At 49.8% G+C, this 17,984-nt stretch overlaps 1 protein-coding gene across 1 annotated transcript; it reads right to left on the bottom strand.

Moving 5' to 3' along the window:
• Positions 1-434: 434 nt before the first annotated feature.
• EEF1D (eukaryotic translation elongation factor 1 delta) lies at positions 435-17,775 on the bottom strand. The gene is made up of 8 exons (XM_029959253.1): positions 16,703-17,775; positions 11,768-11,891; positions 8,183-8,254; positions 4,104-4,194; positions 3,904-4,010; positions 2,548-2,787; positions 1,191-1,385; positions 435-538 (listed from the first exon to the last, which is right to left on the bottom strand). Exons 1-8 carry the CDS (start codon positions 17,773-17,775, stop codon positions 500-502), a joined length of 1,941 nt encoding a protein of 646 aa, XP_029815113.1. The 3' UTR covers positions 435-499.
• Positions 17,776-17,984: the final 209 nt, after the last annotated feature.

The following is a 17,984-nucleotide window of genomic DNA, read 5'->3' as shown; positions in this document are numbered from 1 at the left end:
CAGGAATGTCACCTGTCCTCTCCCAAAGGCCACCCCCTCAGGAATGTCACCTTCCCACAGCTCCAGCGACCTGGGCACGGAATCCACGGGAAAAGAGGGATGAAATCCATCCCAAACCACCAATTCCGGGATGTTTCCCGCTGATCCATCCTGGTTTTCCTTTTCCAGTCGGGACTGCCGGGGGTTTCTCCCTCGGGAAAGGGGAGTTGGGAGCACCTTTGGCACCCCCAGACCTTCATTCCCAAAATTTCGGCCCTCCCGTATCCCAAGGTCTTTCCTTTCCCCAGGGGAATGAGGAAATCATGGAATGCTTTGGGTTGGGAAGGACCTGGAAGCTGCTCAAGCTCCAACCTCCTTCCGCTACTCCAGGTTGCTCCAATATCCCAAAATTCCCCACGGAATCCCGCCGGAGACGGGAATAAACCCCCATTCCATGTGCACTTCCAACCTTCAGCTTTATTATTCCCGTTTCGGAGGGAAAAAGATCCCAGTTTTCCATCTAAATCTTGTTGAAGGCAGCGATGTCCACGCTCTGCACCTGGAATGAGAGCAGAGCCCTCCGGGTCATTCCAGGCATTCCCAAGAAAACACCCCGGTTTCCAAACCCTCCCTCTCTTATCCCGCTCCGACAAGTCCTCCAGGTAATTCCAGGCGTTCCCAAGAAAACACATCCTGGTTTTCAAACCCTTCCTCTCTTACCCTGCTCTGACAAGTCCTCCAGGGAATTCCAGGTGTTCCCAAGAAAACACATCCCAGTCTAAACCTTCCTTCTCTTATCCCACTCCGATGAGTCCTCCAGGTAATTCCAAGTGTTCCCAAGAAAACACATCCTGGTTTCCAAACCCTCCCTCTCTTATCCCGCTCCGACGAGTCCTCCAGGTAATTCCAGGCATTCCCAAGAAAACACATCTCGGTTTCCAAACCCTCCCTCTCTTATCCCACTCTGACAAATCCTCCAGGTAATTCCAGGCATTCCCAAGAAAACACATCCCAGTTTTCACACCCTCCCTCTCTTATCCCGCTCTGACGAGTCCTCCAGGTAATTCCAGGCATTCCCAAGAAAATATCCTGGTTTTCAAACCCTCCCTCTCTTATCCCACTTTGACGTCATCCAGGTAATTCCAGGCATTCCCAAGAAAACTCATCCCCGTTTCCCAACCCTCCCTCTCTTCTCCCACTCCCAGACTCACGTAATCCTCGAACTTGGTGATCTCCTCCTCCAGGATGTCCGTTCCCACTTTTTCGTCCTCCACCACGCACTGGATCTGCAGCTTCCGGATTCCGTATCCCACCGGGACGAGCTTGGAAGCTCCCCAGAGCAGCCCATCCATGTGGACGGAACGGACACATTCCTCCAGCTTGGCCATGTCCGTCTCGTCGTCCCACTGGGAAAAGAGGCAGGAAAAGCGGGAAGTTCAAGTGTTTTCCCGGGATTCGGCAGCGATCCTCTTTTTCCTTGATTTCCTGCCCTTTTTCTGTAGGATTTTCCCCTTTTTATCTTTACACCAGGACACCTCTTGGGATCATCCAGCTGATCCAAAGAGCCCTTTCCCGGCTGGTTTCACCGGAGCTTGGAAAAGGGAAGGATCCAGGGAATGCTTGGAGCAGCTTCCGGTGTCCAAAGGGGCTCCCGGAGAGCCGGAGAGGGACTGGGAATAAGGGATGGATGGATGGGACACAGGGAATGGATTCCCACTGCCAGAGGGTAAGATGGGATATTGGGAAGGAATGGGATACTGGGGAGGAATGGGATATGGGAAGGAATGGGATATTGGAAGGAATGGGATGTTGGGAAGGAATGGGATATTGGAATGGGATATTGGAATGGGATATTGGAATGGGATACTGGAAGGAATGGGATATTGGAAGGAATGGGATATTGGGGAGGAATGGGATACTGGAAGGAATGGGATACTGGGGAGGAATGGGATATTGGAATGGGATACTGGGGAGGAATGGGATATTGGAATGGGATACTGGAAGGAATGGGATACTGGGAAGGAATGGGATACTGGAAGGAATGGGATATTGGGAAGGAATGGGATATTGGAAGGAATGGGATGTTGGGAAGGAATGAGATATGGGAAGGAATGGGATACTGGGGAAGAATGGGATATTGGAATGGGATACGGGGTAGGAATGGGATACTTGAAGGAATGGGATACTGGGGAGGAATGGGATATAGGGAAGGAATTCTCCCCTGGGAGGGTGGGGAGGGGTTGGGATGAAATTCCCAGAGAAGTTGTGGCTGCCCCATCCCTGGAAGTGTCCAAGGCCAGCTTGGAGCCACCTGGGATAGTGGGAGGTGTCCCTGCCCATGGAAGGCGATGGAATTCCACGATCCTTAAGGTCCCTTCCCATCCCAAACCATCCCAGGATTCCACGGCGCGAAGGCGACGCATCCCGGCAGGAACATCCCAGCAGGAACATCCCAGCAAGAACATCCCGCCCCGTTCCAAGGTTTGGAATTCCGCAGGTCCTCCCAGCGTTTCCCCTCGGAGAAGGAAGGGAGAGGATTCCCAGAGCTCCCAAATTCCCAGCGCTCACCGGCTTCACATCCAGGAGGATGGAGGACTTGGCGATGATTCCCGGTTTCTTGGCCTTCTTTTCCGCGTACTGCCGGAGCCGCTCTTCCCGAACTTTGGCGGCTTCCCGGTCTTCCTGTTCGTCGTCGCTCCCGAAAAGGTCGATGTCGTCGTCCTCATCCTCCCCCTCGGCAGCCGCCGGCTCCGGTTTCTTGGCCGGGAGCTCCACTTTTTTGGAGGGAATGCTGAAAGGTTCCACTTTCTGTGGAGGGGAGGGAAAAGGGGAGAGGGGGAAGGGAAAGGGAGAAGGGGAAGGGAAAAGGGGAAGGGAAAAGGGGAAGGGAAAAGGGGAAGGGAAAAGGGGAAGGGAAAAGGGGAGAAGGGGAAGGGAAAAAAAGGGGAAAAGTGGAAGGGAAAGGGAGGAAATTAAAGGGAAAAGCGGAAAATTAAAGGGAAAAGGGGAGAAGGAGAAGGGAAAAGGGGAGAAGGAGAAAGGAAAGGGGGAGAAGGGGAAGGGAAAAGGGGAGACGAGGAAGGGAAAAAAAGGGGAGAAGGGGAAGGGAAAGGGAGAAAATGAAAGGGAAAAGGGGAGAAGATTAAAGGAAGAAGGGGAAAGGGGAGAAGGGGAAGGGAAAAGGGGAAGAGAAAGGGGAGAAGGTGAAGGGACAAGAGGGAAAATTAAAGGGAAAAGGGGAGAAGGTGAAGGGAAAAGGGGAGAAGGGGAAGGAAAAGGGGGAGAAGGGACAAGGGGGAAAATTAAAGGGAAAAGGGGAGAAGGGGAAGGGAAAGGGAGGAAATTAAAGGGAAAAGGGGAAAATTAAAGGGAAAAGGGGAGAAGGAGAAGAAAAAGGGAGAAAATTGAAGGGAAAAGGGGGAGAAGGGGAAGGGAAAAGGGGAGAAGGTGGAGGGAAAAAAAGGGGAGAAGATTAAAGGGAAAAGGGGGAGAAGGTGAAGGAAAAGGGAAGGAGATTAAAGGAAGAAGGGGAGAAGATTAAAAGAAAAAGGGAAGAAGGTGAAGGGAAAAGGGGAGAAGGTGAAGGAAAATGGGGAGAAGGTGAAGGAAAATGGGGAGAAGGGGAAGGAAAAGGGAAGAAGGGGAAGGGAAAAGGGGAGGAGATGAAGGAAAAAGGAACAAGGAGAAGGGAAAAGGGAAAAAGAAGGGAAAAGGGAACGAGGGGAAGGAAAAGGGAACAAGGTGAACTTGGAGTCGGAGCAGAGCAGCCCAAAAGCCCGGGGATGGGAATGGGAATGCTCAAGCCCCACTTGGTGGGATTTTGGGGGAGAACGGGATCCAAAGCGGGATATTTGACCCCCCGGATCGTCGATCCCTCCGGAGTTCCATTCCCAGAGGGAATCCCGCCACGTTCCCGAGGCTCACCTGGGTGGGAGGGACGGGCGAGGGCTGGTGGGAGCCGGAGGAGGATTTTTCCAGGGCGTTCAGGCGGCTCTCCAGCTTGAAGATGGCCATCTGCAGGTCGGAGACCACTGGGAAAAGAAGGGAAAAACCGGGAAAAGCCACTCAAGTTTTCCCGGATCCGGGTGGGATTCTGAGGCGGGATGAGGATTTTTCCCACTCACCGCTGCGGAGGTTTTGGTTTTCCACTTCCAGGTGGGAAATCCGGGCCAGGAGCTCGTTCTGGTCGCCGGTGGCTCCGGAGGCGCCGCCGCTCTGGAAGGAGGAGGAAAAGTGGGATGAGGCGGAGCCGGTTCCGCCCCTTTTCCCGAAAATTCCAAAGCCCGGGGGGAAAGGAGGGAATTTTAAGAGCTTGAAGTAAAAACGTGGATGTTTTCCCCTCAAAGGGTTTTATAAAATCGGGATAAGGATTAAAGGATGGGATAAATCCCGAGGGATCCCAGGCACTAAGGATAACGTGGCTTTTCCCGCTCTTTTGCCACGGAAAACATGGAAAACTCATCCCAAATTTCACACCAAGCCCCCTTAAAAATCTTGGAATCCCTCAGTCTCCTTCCTCTCCCAACAAACCGAGTCACTGGGAAAGGCGGGAAGAGATCCCGGGATTTCTCCGTTCCCACATTCCCGGCCCAGCTTTTCGTTCCCAACAATTTAAACCCCCAAAAATCCCGAGGGAATGATGGATCCCGAGGATTCCAATGGATTTTTTTGGGAGGCAATAAAGAGCTTTTGGGTTTGTTTTATTAAGGAGGTTCCTTATCCAGCGATTCCGAGGAGCAAAAGGAAGGAAAACGACGGGAATTGTGCTCGGAGAGTTTCGTTTCCAAGGGAATAGAAAGGGGGGGGGAATAATTTATCCCACATGGAATTCCAAGGAGATCTCACTTAGGACGGAGAGAGGGGAGAAAACAGGGCCTGGATCCCAGAAATCTGGGAGTGGTTTGGGGTGGAAGGGACTTGGAAGATGATCCCGTTCCCATGGAAAAGGAGGGAAAACTTCCACCATCCCAGGCTGCTCCCCCGGCCTTGGACACTTCCAGGGATGGGGTTGGAGATTCCTGGAGCGGGAAGGTCTCCAGGGAGAGCCTTCTCCAGAAATTCCACCTTTTCCAGCCTGGGGAATTCCGGCGTGAATCTCAAATCCCGGGATCTCAGCTCCAGGATTATCCAGGAGCCAGAAGGGAGGCGGGAGAGGCAGATCCAAGGGAATAGAAACAGGGGGAATAATTTATCCTGCACGGAATTCCAAGGAGATCTCACTTGGGGTGGAGAGAGGGGAGAAAACAGGGCCTGGATCCCAGAAATCTGGGAACGGTTTGGGTTAGAAGGGACTTGGAAGATGATCCCGTTCCCATGGAAAGGGAGGGAAAACTTCCACCATCCCAGGCTGCTCCAACCCGGCCTTAGACACTTCCAGGGATGGGGCCGGAGATTCCTGGAGCAGGAAGGTTTCCAGGGAGAGCCTTCTCCAGAAATTCCACCTTTTCCAGCCTCGGGAATTCCGGCATGAATCTCAAATCCCAGGATCTCAGCTCCAGGATTATCCGAGGAGCCAGAAGGGAGGCGGGAGAGGCGGATCCATCCCTAAGGAATGGGAAGGAGCCTCCTCATCCCAACCGGATCCTGTCCCGTTCCCTTGGAAAACTTACGGAGGAGCGTCCCGGCTGCTTCCGGGCACGGCCACAGGGAACGTCCCGGCTCCGAGCGGGAGGAGCAGGAGCAGGAGCAGGAGGAGGAGGAGGAGGAGGAGGAGGAGTCTTCTGCTGCAGGGAGCGGAAAAGTTTGGGAAGAGGGGAAAACTTTGGGAAGGCAGGGAAAGTTGGGCAAGAAGGAAAAGGTTTGGGAGGAGGGAAAAGGTTTGGGAACACAGGGAGAAGTTTGGGAAGAGGGAACGATGTGGGAAGATGGGAAAAGTGTGGGAAGAGGGGAAAGGTTTGGGGAGAAGAAGTTGGGGAAGAGGGGAAAAGTTGGGGAAATGTTTGGGAAGACAGGAAAGGTTTGGGAAGAGGGGAAAAGTTGGAAAAAGTTTGGGAAGACAGGAAAGGTTTGGAAAGATGGGAAAGGCTTGGGAACACAGGAAAAGTGTGGGAAGATTGGGAAAGGTTTGGGAAGACAGGAAAGGTTTGGGAAAAGTTTGGGAAGATGGGAAAAGTCTGGGAAGAGGGGAAAAGTGTGGAAAGGCGGGAAAGGTTTGGGAAGACAGGAAAGGTTTGGGAAAAGTTTGGGAAGATGGGAAAAGTTTGGGAAGAGGGGAAAAGTGTGGAAAGGCGGGAAAGGTTTGGGAAGAAGGAAAGGTTTGGGAAAAGTTGAGGAAGGCACAAAAAGTTTGGGAAGACAGATGGGAAAAGTTTGGGAAGAGGGGAAAGGTTTGGGAAGACGGGAAGAATGTGGGAAAAGTTTGGGAAGATGGGAAAAGTCTGGGAAGGCAAGAAAGGTTTGGGAAGGCAGGAAAGGTTTGGGAAGATGGGAAAAGTTTGGGAAGGCGGGAAAGGTTTGGGAAGATGGGAAAAGTTTGGGAAGGCGGGAAAAGGTTTCCCCACTCGGAGGCAGCTCAAGGGCAGGAAAGATCCACATGCAAGGAAAAGTCTTGGAAAAGTCTTTGGAGCGGGAGGGACGCGGAGCACCCGGAGCACAAACATTCCTCCAGGAATTCCAGAGGCTCCTCTTGGATCTTAACTAAAGGAGCAGCTCTGGGATGGAACCAATCCCGAGGGATTCCAGCTGGCACTGAGGATAAAGTCGCTTTTCCCGCCCTTGGATCCCCAAAATGCCACGGAAAACGTGGAAAACTCGACCCCAAATCTCACACCAAGCCCCTTAAAAAAATCTGGGAATGCCTTGGAATCTCTCGGAGCCCGCAGGAAGCTCCTGCAGCACTCGGGGATCATCCCATCCCTGGGGCACCAGGGATAAAAATCATGGAATGGCAAAGGCGGGAAAAGCCTCTGGAGTCCATCCCAGTGTTCCCCCGATCCATATGCATGTCCCAAATCCTGGGATCCATCCCAAATCCTGGGATCCACAGGGATCCACGATCCCCCCGGGAATGGTGGTGACTCCACTCTGGGGTCAGGGTGAAAATTCCAGGAGGGAATTTTCCCAGTATTCCACCGGAACCTCCCCTGGAACAACTCGAGGCCGTTTCCTCCTATCCCGTCCCTCGTTCCCTGGGAGAAATTCCCAAATCCCACCCGGCTCCACCTTCCCATCAGGGAATTTTTGGGAACAAGGTCCCTCCTGATCCCGCTTTTCTCCAGGATGAGCCTTTCCAGCTCCCTCGGGAAGTTTTCCAAACCCTTCCCAGCTCCGTTCCCATCCCTGGACACGCTCCAGCCCCTCAGGATCTTCCTTGTCAATAAACATTCCCAGTATATCCCAAAAAACCCCTGATCCCAGGATTTGAGGGGCCTCAGCACAGGGAGAGGACACTTTTATTCCCTGTTAATGCTAATCCCACAAAAAAAGAGGGAAGAAGGAAAGGATTCAAGGTCTCCAAGTGGAATTCCTCCCTTTCCCAAATCATGGAGCAAGAGGCGCATCCAGGTCCCAAAAATCCTGGGATTTGGTCAAGCCACAAGCTCAGAAATCATGGAAAAGTTGCCTCTGGGGGATCTTCCCTGAGGGAAGGATGATCCAAGCCTTGGGAAAATGGGATCACCAGCCCACATCCCACATTCCCTGCAGTCCCTTTTTCCCCAAAAGGAACATCCCAGCAGGAAAAAAAAAGGGCGGGAAAAGCCCAACTCGAGGAATTTTCACCCAAATCCAGGGATTTTCCTTCCCATAAAGCCATTTATGACTTTAATATTTCAGCTTCCTCTTGGAAAAATTGGGAATTTTCAGAGTGTTGTCCCTACTCAGCACAAAACCACATTCCTGAGGGAATTCCTGAGCTCCCATGGGAAGCTCCAGCAGCCAAACCCAATTCCCTGGAAAACCCCATTTCCTTTTAACAGCCCCTGGAAACAGGGAAGAGAAGGTGGATCTCAGGAGATCCCAAAAAACTCCACATTCCAGCACTTCCCTCCTCAGCCAAGACCTGTGGGAACATCCCAAAAAAAAGGCGGGAAAAGCCCAACTTGAGGAATTTTCCCCCCAATTCCAGCAGTTTGGAAGCTCGGGATGGGCCGGAGTGACACTGGGGCTGGTCCCTTCCTTCCCAAGAAGGTGTGGGGAGCCAGAATTCCAGGAAAAAGCGGGAAGCAAGTAGAGCCAGCCGGGGGGGCAGGGGGGTTTTACTCACCCCTTCCAGGGATTTCTGGATATTCTCCCTGGCTCTGGCGATGTCCCGCAGGATCGTGCTGGCTCCGTTCTCCTGCAGACAGGGGGGGAAGAACCCACAGTTTCCTTGGAAAACTCATCCAAAAAAACCCGGGAAAAGTGAGAAAAAGGAGGGAAGAATCGAGAGGGGAAAGTGGGAATCGTCCCGGCCGCGATCCCAGCGGGATTTGCTGCCCGGAGCGACGGAACCCCCGCAAGGATCAGCTGGGAAAAGGGGCTTGGAATTGCCCTGGAAGGTTGAGAAAGGTGCCAGAGGGTTGGAAGGACTCCAGAATTCCTTAAAAAGGGTTGGAGTGACTCCAGGATTCCCTAAAAATCCAGCCCCAGGCAGATCTTTTGGAATATTCCCTGTGTCCAGGAAGGGACAGCCCTGACTCCAAGTCCAAAATTCCAGCACACAAGAAATTTTTTCCCTCTGCTCCTGCCTGGAAACCTTGGAAAGCTGCCAGAGGGTTGGAATGACTCCAGGATTCCTTAAAAATCCAGCCCCAGGCAGATATTTCTGGAATATTCCCTGTACTCAGGAAGTGACAACTGTGATTCCAACCTCGTATCCAGACCCAAAATTCCAGCACACAAGGGAATTTTTTCCCTCTGCTCCTACCTGGAAACCTTGGAAAGCTGCCAGAGGGTTGGAATGACTCCAGGATTCCCTAAAAATCCATCCTCAGGCAGCTCTTTTCCATAATATTCCCTGAGTCCAGGAAGTGACAACTGTGATTCCAACCTCGTATCCAGACCCAAAATTCCAGCACACAAGGAATTTTTTCCCCTCTCTTCCTGCCTGGAAGGTTGGAGTGACTCCAGGATTCCCTAAAAATCCAGCCCCAGGCAGCTCTTTTCCATAAAATTCTCTGTACCCAGGCAGAAAGTGACAGCCCTGATTCCAACCCTGTATCCAGACCTGAAATTCCAGCACACAAGGAATTTTTTTTCCCCCTGTTTTCCTGCTGCCAGAACTTCCCCTGGATTTAAAGATCCCCTTCCCAGAAATTCCCTGCCTTTTCCCAAAATTCCGACCTCGCAGGCCCAACCTGAGCCAGGAAAACTCCTCCCAAGCCCCAAATCCCAGGATAAAGAGGCAAAGGAAAAGAGGGATAAGCCTGGATACATCCCAGTGGGAAGCACCTGGGAAGGTTTTAAGGAGCGTGGGGATATTTTTCCAGGGGGAAAAGGGTTGGGAAAGTGCTGCAGGACCTCCAGGAATCCTTCAAATCCCAGGGAAAACTCCTTCCCCTGGAAGCCTGGAATATTAAACACTTCCAAGAGGTTTTTCCATCCCTAAAAATCGACTTCCAGGACTCATCCAGAGCTTCCCAGTTTTTATTATTCCCGTCTCCCGTGCCAGCAGGAACAGCCAAAACCAAATCCCTGTTGATCCATGGGGAGAAAAAACCTTTGGAATTGTGTGGGAAAAATCCCTGGCACTACAGAGAAAAATCTCTGTCAATCCATGGGAAAAATCTCTGGCACTACAGGGAAAAATTCCCTATGGAAAAATCCCTGTCACTGTATGGAAAAATCCCTGTCAATCCATGGGAAAAATGTTTGCACTACAGGGAAAAATCCCTGGAAAAAGATCCCTGCCACTCCAAGGGAAAAATCTCTGGAACCACATGGAAAAATCCCTGGCACTCCATGGGAAAAACCTTTGGCACTATGTGGGAAAAATCCTTGGAAAAAAATCCCTGGCACTACAGGGAAAAACTTTCTATGGAAAAAAATTCCTGGCACTATGTGGGAAAATTCCTGTCACTCCATGGGAAAAATCTCTGGCACTACAGGGAAAAATTCCCTATGGAAAAATCCCTGTCAATCCATAGGAAAAGTCTCTGGCACTACAGGGAAAAATCTCTGGCACTACAGGGAAAAATCCCTGGCACTACAGGGAAAAATCCTTGGAAAAAAATCTCTGGCACTACAGGGAAAAGCTCCCTAAAAAAAAATCCCTGGAAAAAAAATCCCTGGCACTCCATGGAAAAATCCCTGGCACTATATGGGGAAAATCCCTGGAAAAAAATCCCTGGCACCACAGGGAAAAATCCCTGGAAAAACATCTCTAGCACTGCATGGAAAAATCTCTGGCACTCCAGGGAAAAACTCCCTATGGAAAAATCACTGTCATTCCACAGGAAAAACCTTTGGCACTACAGGGAAAAATCCCTGGAATTCCAGGGGAAAAACCTTTGGGACTATGTGGGAAAAATTCCTGGAAAAAAATCCCTGGCACTACAGGGAAAAATTTCTGTCACTCCATGGGTAAAATCTTTGGCACTACAGGGAAAAATTCCCTATGGAAAAATCCCTGTCAATCCATGGAAAAATCTCTGGCACTACAGGGAAAAATTCCTGGAATTCCAGGGGAAAAACCTTTGGTACTATGCGGGAAAAATCCCTGGAAAATAATCCCTGGCACTACAGGGAAAAATCTCTGGTTCTCCATGGGAAAAATCTCTGTAACCACATGGAAAAATCCCTGGCACTATGTGGGAAAAATCCCTGGAAAAAATCTCTGGCACTACAGAGAAAAATCCCTGGAAAAAATCTCTGGCACTGTATGGAAAAATCCCTGTCAATCCATGGGAAAAATGTGTGCACTGCAGGGAAAAATCCCTGGAAAAAAATCTCTGGCACTCCAGGGAAAAATCCTTGGAAAAAAATCTCTGGCACTACAGGGAAAAACTCCCTATGGAAAAAAATTCCTGGCACCATGTGGGAAAAATCCCTGAAAAAAAATCCCTGTCACTGCATGGAAAAATCCTTGGAAAAAATCCCTGACACCATGTGGGAAAAATCCCTGTCACTCCATGGGAAAAACCTTTGGCACTACAGGGAAAAATCCCTGGAAAAACATCTCTGGCACTCCATGGAAAAATCTCTGGAAAAAAAATCCCTGGCACTATGTGGGAAAATTCCTGTCACTCCATGGGAAAAATCTTTGGCACTACAGGGAAAAATCCCTGGAAAGACATCCCTGTCACTCCATGGAAAAATCCCTGTCACTCCATGGAAAAATCCCTGGCACTAAGTGGGAAAAATCCCTGGGAAAAAAACCCTGACACTACCTGGAGAAATCCCTGGCACTGTGTGGGAAAAATCCCTGGAAAAAAATCTCTGGCACTCCATGGAAAAATCTCTGGAAAAAACTCCCTGGCACTAGAGGGAAAAATCCCTGACATTCCGTGGGAAGAATCTCTGTAACCACATGGAAAAATTCCTGGAAAAAAATCCCTGGCACTACAGGGAAAAATCCCTGGAAAAAAATCCATGGCATTACAGGGAAAAATCCCTGGCAAAATTAAGGATACAGGCCACGTGACCTCCCAATTCCCTGGGATCAAATCCTCCAGAATCCATAAAAATCATGGAATAAATAAAAACCTCCAACTAATAAAAGCGACCAAATCGGGTTTAACTGAAGGTCAGTTCAGGAATCACCGGGAAAAATGGGAACAAAACAGCCCCAGGAATATTATTCCCCCCTCCCCCCTCCCCCCAAATCCCTGTGGGATTCCCGAGGTGGGGAATTCCCGAGGCTGGGATTTACCTGGGAACGGGTGGAGCCCCCGCGGGGGCCGTTGAGGCGCTCGTAGAACCTGCGCTCGGCGTCGTCGTATTTGTGCTTGTCCAGCCAGACCTTGTCGTGCAGGAAGTGATCCAGGGCCATTTTCCTGGGAAAAACAGCCCCTCACAGGTCAGGGAAGGAGCAGGGAAGGATGGGAAGGGGGAATGTTCGAGCAGGGAAAGGGTTTGGAGGCGCCGGGATCGGCTTCGTTAATGAATTAATGCTCTTAATTAATGAACCACCTGCCTGACCCGGGGCAGGGGTGGGATAAGCTGATCCCGACCTGATTCCATAAAAAACCCTGCTGGGATTTGAGGGGGAGCACCAGAAAAGGGGAAGGAGAAAGGAATGGAGATGTGGAATTGTGAGATGGTTTGGAGACATGGAATTGTGGGATGGTTTGGGATTAATTAATGAACCACCTGCCTGACCTGGGCACAACTGGGATAAGCTGATCCCGACCTTATTCCATAAAAAAACCCCACTGGGATTTAGGGGGGAGCTGGTGGATCGGGGAAGGGAATGGGAAAGGAATGGAGACGTGGAATTGTGGGATGGTTTGGAGACATGGAATTGTGGGATGGTTTGGAGACGTGGAATTGTGGAATAGTTTGGGATTAATTAATGAACCACCTGCCTGACCCGGGCAGGGGTGGGATAAGCTGATCCCGACTAGATTCCATAAAAAATCTCCACTGGGATTTGAGGGGGAGCACCAGAAAAGGGGAATGAGAAAGGAATGGAGACGTGGAATTGTGGGAAAGTTTGGAGACATGGAATTGTGGGATGGTTTGGGATTAATCAATGAACCACCTGCCTGACCTGGGCATGGGAGGGATAAACTGATCCCCACTTAATTCCATAAAAAACCCCACCAGGATTTAAAGGAGAAGGGGAAGGAGAAAGGAATGGAGATGTGGAATTGTGGGATGGTTTGGAGACATGGAATTGTGGAATAGTTTGGGATTAATGAACCACCTGCCTGAGCTGGGCATGGACGGGATAAACTGATCCCGACCTTATTCCATAAAAAACCTCCACTGGGATTTGAGGGGGAGCACCAGAAAAGGGGAATGAGAAAGGAATGGAGACGTGGAATTGTGGGATGGCTTGGAAACATGGAATTGTGGGATGGTTTGGGATTAATGAACCACCTGCCTGACCCGGGCAGGGGTGGGATAAGCTGATCCCGACCTTATTCCATAAAAAACCCTGCTGGGATTTGAGGGGGAGCACCAGGGAAGGGGAAGGAGAAAGGAATGGAGATGTTGAATTGTGGGATGGTTTGGAAACATGGAATTGTGGAATAGTTTGGGATTAATGAACCACCTGCCTAAGCTGGGCATGGGCGGGATAAGCTGATCCTGACTTTATTCCATAAAAAACCCCACTGGGATTTGAGGGGGAGTGCCAGGGATGCTGCCTGCTCAGGGAAGGGAATGGGAAAGGAATGGAGACGTGGAATTGTGGGATGGTTTGGGAAAGGGAATTGTGGAATAGTTTGGGATTAATGAACCACCTGCCTGAGCTGGGTATGGATAGGATAAACTGATCCTGACCTTATTCCATAAAAAACCCTGCTGGGATTTGAGGGGGAGCACCAGGGAAGGGAAAGGAGAAAGGAATGGAGACATGGAATTGTGGGATGGTTTGGGATTAATGAACCAACTTGGAAGGGAGAGATCTGGAATTATGTGGGAAAATCTCTGGCGCTCCATGGGAAAAATCCTTGTTAATAGGTGGAAAAATCCCTGGTAATTCCATGGAAAAAATCCCTGTGGAAAAATTTCCTGGCACTACAGGGGAAAAAAATTCCTGGAAAAAAATCTCTGGCACTACAGGGAAATAAAATCCTGGAAAAAAATTCCCTGGCACTACATGGGGAAATCATGGAAAAATCCCTGGCTCTACATGGAAAAAATTCCTGGCATTCCATGGAAAAATCCTGGTCACTAAAGGGTAAAAATTCCTGTGGAAAAATCCCTGGCACTACATGGAAAAAATCCCTATGGAAAAATCCCTGGCATTATGTGGGAAAAATTCCCTGTCATTACATGGAAAAATCATGGAAAAATCCCTCGCATTATGTGGGAAAATCCTGGTCACTACATGGAAAAAATTCCTGTGGAAAAATCCCTGTAACTACATGGAAAAAATCCCTGGAAAAAAATCCCTGGCACTACATGGGAAAAATCCTGGGAAAAAAAAAATCCCTGGCACTCCATAGAAATACATGGAAAATTCCAATACATGGAAAAATTCCTGGTAACTACATGGAAAAAATCCCTATGGAAAAGTCCCTGGCATTAGCTTGGAAAAATCCTTGTCAATACGTGGAAAAATCCCTGGTAACTACATGGAAAAATCATGGAAAAATCCCTGGCACCACATGGAAATATCATGGAAAAATCCCTGGCACTCCATGGGAAAAATTCCTGTTCCTCCATGGAAAAATCTTGGTCACTACATGGAAAAAATTCCTGTGGAAAAATCCCTGGCACTCCATGGAAAAATCCTTGTCAATACATGGAAAAATTCCTGGCACTCCATGGAAAAAACATGGAAAAAAATCCCTGGCACCCCATGGGAAAAATCCTGGTCACTACATGGAAAAATCATGGAAAAATCCCTGGCACTCCATGGGAAAAATCCCTGTTCCTCCATGGAAAAATCTTAGTCACTGCATGGAAAAAATCATGGAAAAATCCTTGGCATTACATGGAAAAATCATGGAAAAATGCCTGGCACTCCATGGGAAAATCATGGAAAAAAATCCCTGGCACTACATGGAAAAAATCCCTATGGAAAAATCCCTGGTGCTCCTTGGGAAAACCAGGATAAAACCCCCCCCCGATCCTGCTGGGAAATGGTGGAATTTTTAAGGAGCAGCTTCCAAAGGATTCATTGGAAGGGAAAGGGGAAAAGAGGAAAAGGGGATGTGGTCGGAATTCCAGCCGGGAACAGGGACAGGAGGTGGAAAACAGGGATGGGACAGCACAAGGAAAACATGACAGGATCAGGATCTGCCACGACCTCATCCCAAATCCCACAGTTTTCCAGAAATTCCATAAATTCCCTGGAATGCAACAACCTTTTCCCTCCAAAAACCAAAGCACGGCACAATATTCCCAGAGGAATCATTCCCGAAATTATGTCCCTGTTCTTCCAGCTGGATCATGGGAATGACGCTCAGTTTGACATGGAATGAGAGCATGGGAAGGATCCCAGAGCATTCCAGAAATTCCAAGGAATGCAACAACCTTTTCCCTCAAAAATCCAGAGCACGGCACAACATTCCCAGAAAAATTATTCCCGAAATTTTGTCCCTGTTCTTCCAGCTGGAAAAAGGGAATGATGTTCAGTTTGACATGGAATGGAAAAGCTGGATAACGGGAATGATGCTCAGCTGAACATGGAATGAGAGCATGGAAAGGGTCCCAGAGAATTCCAAAAATTCCCTGGAATGCAACAACCTTTTCCCTCAAAAACCAAAGCACGGCACAACATTCCCAGAGGAATCATTCCCAAAATTTTGTCCCTGTTTTTCAAGCTGGATCATGAGAATGACGCTCAGTTTGACATGGAATGAGAGCATGGGAAGGATCCCAGAGCATTCCAAAAATTCCCGGGAATGCAACAACCTTTTCCCTCCAAGAACCAGAGCACGGCACAATATTCCCAGGAAAATCATTCCCGAAATTGTGTCCCTGTTCTTCCAGCTGGATCATGGGAATGACGCTCAGTTTGACATGGAATGAGAGCATGGGAAGGATCCCAGAGCATTCCAAAAATTCCTGGGAATGTAACAACCTTTTCCCTCCAAAACCCAGAGCACGGCACAACATTCCCAGAAAAATCATTCCCGAAATTGTGTCCCTGTTTTTCCAGATGAAAAATGGGAATGAGGCTCAGTTTGACATGGAATGAGAGCATAGAAAGGATCCCAGAGCATTCCAAAAATTCCCAGAAACGTAACAACCTTGTCCCTCCAAAAATCCAGAGCATGGCACAACATTCCCAGAAACATCATTCCCAAAATTTTGTCCCTGTTCTTCAAGTTGAAAAACAGGAATGATGCTCAGTTTGACATGGAATGGAAAAGCTGAAAAATGGGAATGACGCTCAGTTTTTCATGGAATGAGAGCACGGAAAGGATCCCAGAGCATTCCAAAAATTCCCTGGAATGCAACGACCTTTTCCCTCCAAAACCCAGAGCACGGCACAACATTCCCAGAGGAATCATTCCCAAAATTATGTCCCTGTTTTTCCAGCTGGATCATGGGAATGACGCTCAGTTGGACATGGAATGAGAGCATGGAAAAGATCCCAGAACATTCCAAAAATTCCAGGGAATGGAACAACCTTTTCCCTCAAAAACCCAGAGCACGGCACAACATTCCCAGAGGAATCATTCCCTAAATTGTGTCCCTGTCACCTCCAAACCCTTGGGAACGACGCTCAGTTTGACATGGAATGAGAGCATGGAAAGGATCCCAGAGCATTCCATAAATTCCCGGGAACGTAACAACCGTTTTCCTCCAAAAACCAAAGCATGGCACAATATTCCCAGAAAAATCATTCCCTAAATGATTCTTCCAGCTGGATCATGGGAATGATGCTTAGATTTTCATGGAATGAGAGGATGGAAAAGGAGGAAGGTCCCGTATCCATGGAAAAAAAAAAATGGGAACCCCGAGCTCAATTCCCAAATTCTGGCTCCACGCGAATCCAACCTTTATCCACCGGAATCCATCCGGAGCAGGGGGAATTCCCGCCTGGAATTCCCACTGGCAGCGCCTCCGAGTCCACCCAGTTCTTCTCCACATGCAAAAATTCCTTCTGGGGCTGCTCCAGCCCGGAATTTTTTCCACGTTTTTCCCTCCCCCTCCCCCCTCCACGAACGGAAACTTTTCCTACTTCGTTGCCGGAGCCGGGCCGGGCGGATTTTCCGGAGATTCCCGAATCCCTGAGGCTCTGGAAGCTTCCAGGGCGAAGAACCGGGATTCGGCTCGGTCGTAGGATGACTTTTGGAGCCAACCGGCTTCGCTGTCCCGGTGCAGGAAAAAACAGGCGGGAATATCCTCGGGAATACCGGGAATCACCGGCTCGGCGCCGTTTCCCGACTGATTCCCGGCTTTCTGGTTCTTCTCCATGATTTTCTCCGGGATATTCCTGGAAAACATCCTCTCGTAGAAGTTCTTCTCGGCAGCATCGTAGCGGGGCTTTTCCAGCCACACTTCCGCCGCCAGCGCTTCCCGGTTGGAAAACTGCGGCTTGCCGTTCACCGGCTCGTCCGGAACGCCGGGAATGCCGGAGTCGGGAATAAGCGGAGCCAAGCAGGGCGTGGCCGGAGTGGGCAGGGCGGTGCCATAACCTTCGTCCGGCGTTCCCAGCCCGGAATTCCGGGCCGGGACGCTCAAGACGTCGGGAGGAAGGAGGAAAAACCGGGATTTCTCCATGAATTTCCCCTCGGCTCTGTCGAAATCCGGCTTGTTGAGCCAAACCCCTTGGACAACGTGGTGACAGGCGGCCAAATTCCCATGGGAGCAGATTCCCTTGGATTTGGGAATATCCGGGCTGGATTTAGCCCCAGGAGCCGCCGGGAATTCCTCCGGGATTCCTCGACTCTCCGGCGCTTCCCCGCTCCAAGAATCCATGATTTTTTTCCGGTAGACGCTCTCGGCCCGGTCGTACAAGGGCTTGTCGAACCACACGCGCTCGGCCGACATTCCCAACAGGAATTCCAGCTGGGAATCGGCGCCACCGCTTTTGGCCTTGGGCGAGCGTTTCCTTTTCCGTTGCTTTTTGCCATTCCGGGATTTCTTGAGGTCTCCCTTGAATTCCTCGGATTCCTCGGGGCAGATCCCGTTGATTTGGGAGCCGTCGGGATCCTCCGGAGGAGTCGGAGCCGTTTCCCGCTCGGATTCCTGGGATTTGTGCTTTTCCGGCCAAACTTTGTCTGCCGGGCAGGGATTTTTCTGTGTCCTCATCTTCCCAAAAATAAAAATAAACCGGGAGAGCATGGAAAGAACAAGCACAACAAATGTAGTGGCAGCAATGGGAAAAGCGGGAATTTTATCCATTAAAATTCCTCGGGAAAAAAAACATTGGATTCATTTTTCCCTCTTTTTTGCTCTAAATCGGAATTCCAAGGAAGCCCAAACCTGAAATATTCCCAATATTCTTCCCGGGATTTAAA

Source organism: Manacus vitellinus, unplaced genomic scaffold, assembly GCF_001715985.3.
Source record: "Manacus vitellinus isolate BGI_N305 unplaced genomic scaffold, ASM171598v3 scaffold_1_pilon, whole genome shotgun sequence".
Taxonomy (NCBI): domain Eukaryota; kingdom Metazoa; phylum Chordata; class Aves; order Passeriformes; family Pipridae; genus Manacus; species Manacus vitellinus.
The sequence above is the reverse complement of the archived record's forward strand: the minus strand, read 5'-3'. Positions and strand labels throughout refer to the sequence as shown.

Coding starts and splice junctions, on each gene's coding strand:
- EEF1D (XM_029959253.1), bottom strand. CDS start 17,775: ATGAGGACACAGAAAAATCCCTGCCCGGCAGACAAAGTTTGGCCGGAA. Junction 4,011..4,103: donor AAACCAAAACCTCCGCAGCG/GTGAGTGGGAAA, acceptor TTCTTTTCCCAG/TGGTCTCCGACCTGCAGATG. Junction 1,386..2,547: donor TCCTCCTGGATGTGAAGCCG/GTGAGCGCTGGG, acceptor CTCTTTTCCCAG/TGGGACGACGAGACGGACAT.